At 35.4% G+C, this 10007-nt stretch overlaps 1 protein-coding gene across 2 annotated transcripts; it reads left to right on the forward strand.

Annotated features, from left to right (window-relative positions):
• Positions 1 to 357: 357 nt before the first annotated feature.
• Positions 358 to 8998, forward strand: LOC112186546 (protein DETOXIFICATION 43). Of its 2 annotated transcripts, none has more exons than XM_040514034.1 (14): positions 358 to 682; positions 4768 to 4848; positions 5009 to 5130; positions 5329 to 5751; positions 5849 to 6042; positions 6188 to 6323; positions 7167 to 7263; positions 7359 to 7459; positions 7553 to 7716; positions 7839 to 7910; positions 8013 to 8129; positions 8227 to 8322; positions 8410 to 8531; positions 8706 to 8998. In XM_040514034.1, exons 2-14 carry the CDS (start codon positions 4772 to 4774, stop codon positions 8767 to 8769), a joined length of 1785 nt encoding a protein of 594 aa, XP_040369968.1. In that variant the 5' UTR covers positions 358 to 682; positions 4768 to 4771; the 3' UTR covers positions 8770 to 8998. The 2 variants fall into 2 exon arrangements, with proteins under 2 accessions (XP_040369968.1, XP_024180765.1); XM_024324997.2 differs by having other exon boundaries at positions 360 to 682; positions 4750 to 4848.
• Positions 8999 to 10007: the final 1009 nt, after the last annotated feature.

Below are 10007 nucleotides of genomic sequence, written 5' to 3' on the forward strand. Positions count from 1 at the left end.
CGCACACAGTTTTCGATCTCAAGACAATAAGATATATGATGTGAAGCTAGCTAGCTAGGTTCATTAGTGATTGGCCATATATATATATATATATATATATATATATATATGTTTAACCAGTACACCCAAGATAATTATTAATGATCGAATTGACCAATCATACATTGGCTGATAATGTAAGCTAGCCGGTGAAAATTAGGCCAGGCAAAGGGGTTATTGGAAATCCTACGTAGACCTCATTAACATGCAAAAAGCTATTTAGTTTGATTGCTAGCTAGCTACCAGATACAAGCACTTCTATTTTCCTTCATCACCATATATGAAGGACAAAAGATTAAATCATTTATATTCTACATAGTCTGTAGCTACCTTAGCTTACGTTGATTGTGGATTATCCACCTTTTCCACAATCTAAACAAACTCATCTGTGAGTCTCTGCATATTTGGCCAGATTATTAATTGCAATGCTGGCATTCTAGGATTGGCATTTAGAGTGGAGAAGAGCACCTTTGTTTATTGGCCAGGTGGAGGGAAGAGTTTCTATAAAAGGGAAGGTATCCGGGGCTTTGTACAAGTGTGTTTGTGTAAGCAAAAGGCCAAGCCAGGAAGTTGGTGAAACCAGCGAGCTTTGCAATTTTGCTTTCACCGAACAGAGCAGCGTGTATAAGGGAAAATATTTAAGGTATGCAGTTGGTTACTTGTAAAATGATATAAGCACTGCTAGTTTTCTTTTCTTCTAATCTACATTTCCAAAGCTAGATCTCAATTCGATCGTGTCTTTTTAGATATCAGTTCCTGGCTCCATGTTCTTTTCTTAATTCTCAAGTGAGCTTATTCCTTGTACCTGTCGCATATTTGCATGCACCGATCTTTTCTTGCACACACTTTCATAATTTCATGAATATATGTATATATATTATACTTCTATAGATTACACGCACCTGATTGAGTTCCTCTATGTTTTAGTTTAACGGTCCTAATTAACATTGAACGTGGGCATGTCAACTGGAAAATCCAGTGAATGTTTATCATGATAGTGTTTTTAGCCGGTAAATATGACCGAGGCTTCAAGCTAGGGACATCATGCTTTTTTTTTCCTTAGAAAACATCAGTTCATTTCAAGTGAATTGGAAACATTAATAGTTTTACAGTAATCATCTAGATGCATAAAAACTTCTCGCAGAACTTTTTGAGTTGGACTAATACAGAGCTATTTTTTTTTTTTTTTGACGAAAATACACGGCTATTTGCAACTTTGCTTTGCCAACTTTGAGAAAAGGTTTTGTATACGAATATTTAGAACTTAAATTGTTTGATATGTAAAGCATTTTTGCTTTCTTTACGACACCAGCAAGTTGCACAATATTACCGTACCAGTACCACTACTTGAGAAGAAAAAAGATGCATCCGCTCGGGAATCCAAAAATTACGTAACCGTAGGTGCATGTTACTGTTAGGTTTCTTCTATTATTATTATTATTTTTGGTCGATAGTTTTCTTCTATTATGACTAATGACTATGGTCCTTTGAAGCGGGTTCGGATCCTATTCCAACCGGGCGCCCGGAATCCCGTATCGGATGGTCAAGTACGGAAGAGTCCAAGGGATGACACTCATTTGTTCGGGCGGTCCCTATCTCTAGTCTTGTCTGAGTCATCGTCATTTTCGCAATTAGTTTGGACAAGAGAACTTGTCCCCAGATAAACCTCGCATTCCAAAATCTCTCTTTGAAATTTCTTGTCTCCAATCTTTTTCCATCAACAATGCTGCTTATGTAGCTTCCACTACTCACAATGTGTTGACCAAATCCATGACCATATATGTTATTGGTTTAGTTAAACTAACAGCCCCTATAAGGTTTAGTAATTACGTCTTCTTTTTAACTTTACAAGTACACATACATTGGTTTCGGATGATAAAACCCAACTCCATTAATTCTTGAAACAAATCTGAATATTACGTATCTTTTTTCGAATGGTTATTTATGTAAATATGGTATACATGTTTTGGAGTTCATATTGAGTCATTATTTAAAAGAAGTATATGACAACATTAAACATGATAGGCCTAATTTTCTTATTATGACGAATTATAACTAGACATAACGGCATGTACGTTAATATGAAAGAATAAATCTAGCTATAATTTCACGGTCTTGTTGCAATTGAAAACAACTTATACAACTACGTTTAAATAAACATAAATGACTAAAAATTAACAAGACCGTTTTCCCTGCTCTATGTTCCTTAAAATCAGAGTTCGGATCCCTTTTAATTGCCGTTTTTTTTTTTTTTTTTTCGGGACAAGAATTTGTGTCCTTTGATATACCTTGTAACCAAAGACTTAAAATGACATTTCAAACTCTTACAAGATGACAAATTCTAACTATATATACATCGATCTCCATTGTACTTTATTCTTCCCCTTATTCTGATATTCTTCTATTAAGTTCTTTATAAGATTTGACGTCATTCAGTGTTTTGAAATGGCAATCTTATTTGCAAGTGATGACCATGTGCATAAATCAACTTTCCTAACCTTTTGTTCTTCTCTTCACTCGCAACTTTTAATCCATAGTTTGTGCGTTCTTTTAGTTTGTATCTTGAGTTTTGTATCTCGAGTTCAGATTGAAACATTAGTTAAAAGCAAAGTAAGTTTTATTTTTACTATTCTTTTTCAATGATAATTTATAATATCTTAAGTCTTTTCACACGGTACCAGTTTATTGACCACATTTAATAGTATAAATAAATTTAATATATAGTCCCTAAATTTTTGAAAATGACAAAAGTTGTACCAACCATATATTTAGTCCACATCCCTTGATTATATTAACCCAGTTCCACAAAGGAACAGGTCGAATCTTGTTCTAGTAGGAAGGTTCACACTGACATGGACATAAGAAGGATCAGTATTCACCGTATCTCTCTTGATAATTGAAACAGAAGACGCCTTCCCGTAAGGCTCCTGGTGATATCAGGGGCTTTGTAGAACCAAGGGAGGTTCATGCAGATTCCAAGTTTTGCGACACCAATACTAATTGTCCTTTCCCTTTCTGCTTTCTGTTCAGCCCATTCTAGCTTAACTACTTGTTATATATTTAGCATCTGTCCTTTACTGAGCTCAAGTTTCCAAATGGCAAATGAGACCAGACTTTTTGTTACATATTCATATACTTTGAATAGTTTTAATATATAGATGGGACGTTTACCCATCATCGTTTGTTTGCTTTTTTTTCTTTTTTGTTCTTTTATGAAAGAAACATATAGATGAATGTTATTTTGAAGGCCCTGTTTTGAATCACATTGAGAATATAAATTCACATTTTAAGTTTTTTTTTTTTTTTCTTGGAGTATGTTAAGTCATTTCATACATAGGTAAATTATTTTTCTGTAAAATATCTAACATATTACGATGCTTGATCAAGTGCAATATGAAGTATGTCTAGATGGGACGCTTACCAATCAATGTTTGTTTGTTTTTTTTTTTTTTTGTTCTTTTATGAAAGGAACATATAGATGTATGTTATTTTGAAGGCCCTGTTTTGAATCACATTGAGAATATAAATTCACATTTTAAGTCTTTTTTTTTTCTTGGAAAGGGGTATGTTAAGTCATTTCATATATAGGTAAATTATTTTTCTATAAAATATCTAACATATTATGTTGCTTGATCAAGTGCAATATGAAGTATGCCTAGATTCTTTTTTTATTTTTATTATTATTGTTATTATATTTAAGAAGAATGAAGTATGTCTAGATTGTCTTGTTAAACTGTTTGTAAAACAATTTTCTTGAAAGGCATTGATGGAATACCGAGACCTTTTACTTTGCGTGATTTAAAAATTTGAAAAAATTCCTTTATAAATCATTAATCTCAATTTAAGCCAAGAAAAGGAATGAAAACATTAAATTTTGTAAAATGGTCTTGACTAATTTGGCAAATAAATAGTGAGGCGTACAAAATGAAATTGCCAGATCGAAAGGCATATCAGTTATTTTTTTGTTGTTGAAGAAATCGGAATGCATATCATTTAGACACAAGAAATTGTGTGTTTGAATGAGACACATGATCCTTTCCGTTCTAAAAACCTGTGTTGCCCATAAATTTTTGAAAATTTTAACAAGTCTTTCTGAGAGTAAAGTATCTCGTATTATGCATTTTAGTCGCGCGTAACTCCATGCATTGCCCATTAGTTATGGTTTGGATTTTCAACTTTAATATAATATCAGAATAGACAATTCATCTAAACGTGTCCGGTTGCATTCTAAGACCTTTAGCAGCGTTCCGACCTTGAATTTTTTGCAAGGTTCGTCTCTTCAGAAAAATAATGAGAAAAAAAATCAAGTATTGAGTCTTGTATTGACTGATGTTGCACGTAGAAAACAACACAACTGAGGAAGGTTTTATTCTATCACCGACTATGCACCTATAAATCCACTTTGAACATGTAGTAGTGTTTCGTACCTTCTGTGTCACCTTCTTGGCGTTAAGTTTATTCTGAAGCAGTCAGATTTCTGAAGCACTGCTGAGATATAATCCATTGTTTAAAATTGAAATTGACTTTATTTGACCTTCCTTGTCAAGTAAGGGGACATTTCATTTTCATAGCGCGCAGTTTATATCTTTGGAATTTCAATCACTTTTGCTCGGTATGAGATCTAGTGGTTTCACACATTTGCAGTTATATATAGCTTAGATTGTGAGAACAGTATTTTTGACAACATCAGAAACATTTTGAACTGTGCAGTAACTATTATTCAAACATAAGCATGGGAGACGAGCAAGATTTGCAAAGACCAGTGAGCTTTTGGAAGATGCCTGTTGGTGTTTTCTTCAGGGATGCAAGGTATAGTTTTTGAGTCACTTTTCAAAGAAAATTATTACCTTTTAATTGCTTTTACCATTGACAATGAAGGTGAAAAAAGAAAAAAAGAGAAAAGAAAAAATTCAATGTATGTTACTGCATATGAACCGATTAATCGATATATGACAAAATGCAATCGCAGGAGTGTTTTCAAATGGGATGTGCTTGGTAAGGAGATACTTCAGATTGCAGTCCCTGCTGCTCTGGCTGTAGCTGCTGATCCTGTCGCTTCCTTAATCGACACAGCATTCATTGGTCATATAGGTATGTAAGCTTTCGTTTTCTTCATTTGTTTCAGGCATGCACTAACTTTTAGGCATTCATTCCTAGGATAAATTCTGTTTTTGACTAATGTATGATATGTCCACATCACTAATTAAGTTGTACTTGTACTAAGCCCTGACTAACTAGTCAGTGCTTCATCGAAAGATTCAGTCATGAATTTTGATTTTCTGTTTTCAGGTCCAGTGGAACTTGCAGCAGCAGGAGTATCTATTGCCTTGTTCAATCAAGCTTCAAGGATTACTATATTCCCACTTGTCAGTATCACCACCTCCTTTGTGGCGGAAGAAGATACTGTATCAAAAATGAAAATAAAATCAGGAAAAGGCCAGAAATTGGAAAATGGTTCAGGCATGCTTGATGACATGGAAAAAGGGATCGCTAAACCAAAACCTGAGATGAAAGAACCTGCCCTAGATGACGAAAATGGTGAAGCCACAGAAATGGGTAGGCATCTGGGAAATGTTGAAGACAAGGAAAATGGTGAGAACTCAGACAAGGGACTAGATGAAGGCAGTGAAGTAAAGAATTCCATACCGGAAAATGCTGTGGTGGAAAATGGAGAAAAAGGTGTTCCTAAAAACAGTGATCCAGAAGAAAATGGTACCTTTTCACTTCCTCACTCAAAGATTAATGAACAACATGAAAAAACCTATTATGATTAATTGTAACAATTAATATTGGTTATTTTATTGACCAGGTTCCAAGACAGGTATTGTAAACGGTCCATCTGTTGTTGTGAGCAAAAATAAGAAGGCAAAGATGAAGAACAAAAAGCGTACTATTGCTTCCGCATCGACAGCACTCATCTTCGGTGCAATACTTGGCCTGCTGCAAGCTATATTTCTCATGTTAGGATCCAAAGTTCTTCTTGGTGTGATGGGTGTGAAACATGTAAGTGGATACGGCTCATTGTCATCTATCACGCATTCTTTGTGTAGTTGCAAATCTTTTGAGAGATCCATTATCAAAAATCAGTTAATCAATCAATCGTTATTGAATGTGGGAAATAATAACAAATCTTCTTATATATGGGCAGGACTCCCCCATGCTAAAACCAGCAATGAAGTACTTGACAGTAAGGTCGATCGGTGCACCTGCTGTTCTTCTTACATTGGCCATGCAAGGAATCTTCCGAGGGTTTAAGGATACTAAAACTCCTTTATATGTCATTGGTAGGCCTAAGAATCTCTTCTGATATCTTCGTCCTCCTTCTTACCCTTCAATATCCTTAAACACAAGAAACAAGGGATAGCCATATATAAGTTAAGTCTTTATGTCTAGAAATGGACAACTCTTCTTGGTTTTTTAGTAGATAATCTCTAAGTGATATATTGACGTCATTATAGGACAAACATCAGACAATGCTGGTTGAGAAAACCATATTCATGAAACTGAAAGTAATCTGATATAGGCATACGTACAATTTCAAAAATAATTTACCTTTTTTGTAGTATTTGGTACTAATCGAAAAAGAGAGGGGGTTGTCTAGAATACTTGGATGTTTATCATACACTCGTTTACATCTAATTGAACCAAAATTACAATTTAGTTGAACCAAATTTACAACATTAACAACAAAGTTATCACATTTGTTTTACACATTTACATATAATTGAACCAAGTTACTACATCGACAACAATTTGTTCATAAACTTGTAAAAATATCGTAGGTGGAGTAATTACCTATAATAGAACTAAAATTACCCAAAAAATAACTCTATTTACCACAATGACAACAAAATTGTTGTCACATCTGTAAATGAGTGTATCACATACATACAGGTACCGTAGAATTTCCCAAAAGGGGAGTATGTCAGTGTATTGGTTTCATGTGATGAAAACTTACAATAAAGATGTCAACGAATCAACAGAAAACATTCACAGTTCCATTTAAACACCGGAAAAATGAAGAAGCGTATGCATATTAACTAGTTGTTGAACAGTTTATGTTTCTTTGTCAAACTGATGTTTGCATAAATTTTTTCCCACTCTAGTTTATTTGTTTCATTCTGTAGTTGCGGGATATGCAATTAACATTGCCTTGGATCCACTTCTCATCTTCGTATGCGGTTTCGGCATCAGAGGTGCAGCTATTGCACACGTTCTTTCTCAGTAAGTAGTGCGCCTTTGTCTTGGTATTCCTTTCAGAGCTTCCATTGAGTGTATATCATCTTTGTTAACACGAACAATATTTGGTATCCTATAAGGTACTTGATGGCAGTGGTCCTCTTCTTAATCTTAATGAGAAAAGTTAATCTCATGCCACCAAGTATTAAAGACTTGCAGTTCGGAAAGTTTCTTAAGAATGGTAATTAGCTTTTTCATTCAATTTAGTTGCTCTCTTTGAAAAGTTCTCATCATCTGAGGTAGATTCATTTGAAGTAGTTATTCTTGGAAACAGGTTCTCTATTGTTGGCTAGGGTGGTTGCTGTGACATTCTGTGTCACCTTAGCTGCATCTTTGGCAGCACGGCTGGGTCCAACTCCCATGGCTGCATTCCAGACATGCTTACAAGTCTGGTTGACATCATCCCTTCTTGCTGATGGGCTAGCTGTTGCAGGACAGGTAATATCAACTTTAATTTACTCATTTTATAGTTACAAAATCAGAAAATTTAGTGTTAATTGTTTTCGGTATATGAGCTTCTTAATTTTACATCCTATATGTTATTGTCGCCTGCTCTATAGGCTATTCTAGCATGTGCATTTGCAGAGAAAGACTACAAAAAGGCTACAGCTACCGCAACTCGAGTATTACAGGTACTCGAGTTTAACCATTCATGGATACATAGATTTTCAATTTCCTTTGAGAATTTTCACAGGTTGGAATTTCCTTCGAGTTCATATTCCTTTTTTGTCCAGATGGGATTTATCCTTGGTGTGGGACTCGCTCTTGTTGTTGGAGTTGGTTTGTACTTTGGAGCTGGAATCTTCTCAAGAGATGTCAATGTTTTGCACCTTATAAAAATTGGCCTCCCTGTATGCCTACTTAGTCCATCGAAAAGCTCATAACCTATTATCATTGTTTTTATAATGAACAAAAATTCAACTAATTTGTTTTCACCACATCTCCCAGTTTGTTGCAGCAACACAACCAATCAATTCCCTCTCTTTTGTGTTTGATGGTGTCAACTTTGGAGCATCTGACTTTGCATACTCTGCATATTCCTTGGTAATAAAGTCTTGCACTTATTTGTTTCTAGATTTGTGATTAACTGTTATTAATTGCCTAAACTAATTAATTGGTTATTACTTTCAGGTTCTGGTGGCCATAGCAAGCATTGTTTCATTGTTCCTTCTCTCTAAATCCGATGGTTTTGTTGGAATTTGGATTGCTTTGACCATCTATATGGGGTTGCGTGCATTCGCTGGCGTATGGAGGTAATTATGCAACTAAAAATGGTAAAGGCTTCATATTGTATAACCAGTTAACCATATATGGTATTTCATACAAGTCACTTGAAAGTAATTCAAAAATGTAGTCCACCAAGCATTACTTTTTTACATTTATATTCTAATGAATCAGTTGAACTGAGGTTGCCAATAAATTTGCAGGATGGGAACTGGAACCGGACCTTGGCGCTTTCTCAAGGGTCGTTCATCACCACAGCCTTCATAAGTCTAGTAAAATAGGAATACTTAAAAGACTCTGTATGGCCATGATTGTTTCCTTTGCTTTATCATAATCTTCCGGTTAGCGGTATGTATCATAATTTTCCATCTGCAATATTCCCCATTTTGTATCATAAGTCTAAATGTTTTGTTGTTGTACTATAATTTCACACCACCATTGTATTTGATAACTCTTCTAGAGGATATGTTACGTGGAGATGGTTTGAAACATGAAATTGAAGGGGATGACTCTCTCTCTCTCTCTCTCTCTCTCTCTCTCTCTCTCTCTCTCTCATCCCTACTGTTTTTTAAGAGTAATGCAAGGAGAATCGCCTTTTTGGGTACCACCTGCATCCCACCGTACGTGGCAACTGATGTAGCAAAATAACCAACGTATCACAGAATTTCATTAAATGACGTGGTTGTGCCACATCAGCTGCCACGTAAAATGAGATGCATGTGGTACCTTCACCTAACATTAATCGTTTTATAGTCATTTGTTTTGCCTCACCCTTATGGTGATTCTTCACTGTTATAATGATTTCTCACCTTTGTGGTGATTTTCTTGAGTTAAGCTCATATTTATGCCTTGTTTTCCCTCTTTCTTTCTCTATTTCAACCTTAATTCGTGTCAATTTTGTTAACCCAAAAATCAAAATTTTCATATCTTCTCTCCCAATTTGCTTCCTCTAGAACGCTCGTCTTAGATACATTCTCTTGTTTGTTTCTTCAACACCAACCATACCTGAAATTTGTAGAGGCTAATTCTCAACGTGTTTCATCGCATATCAATATGAAGGTGTATAGATCTTTCACTCGGATGCATACACCACCTCCTTCCATGTTCTAGTTTGTGTTGTTTCTTGTTTTTGAGTGTTTCTTTAGCCCATTGTTGTTCTTTGAGTGGTGGCAATTTAGTAGTGGTAGAGCTGATAAGCTTTTGGGTAGAGATCGAAGGTGGATCTTTGGTGTTGGTGATGAAAAATTCCTTTTAGGAATTTGACCTAACAATTAATGCGGACTGGAGCGGGAGTTGAACCGGGATGATCAAGAAATTTCCATTCGTCGTTGACCCAATGGCGACAAAGCGAAAGCTTCTCTCCATTGCTGACTTTGGTGTTGATGAAGCAGAGGCTTCCCTTCGCTAATGGTAACGAAGCGAAGGCTTCCCTTGGCTTCGTACTTGGTTGATGACGAAGAGGAGGCCTCTCTCCGTTGATGATAACGAAGCGAAGGGAAGCCTTT

This window comes from Rosa chinensis, chromosome 1 (assembly GCF_002994745.2).
Source record: "Rosa chinensis cultivar Old Blush chromosome 1, RchiOBHm-V2, whole genome shotgun sequence".
NCBI lineage: Eukaryota > Viridiplantae > Streptophyta > Magnoliopsida > Rosales > Rosaceae > Rosa > Rosa chinensis.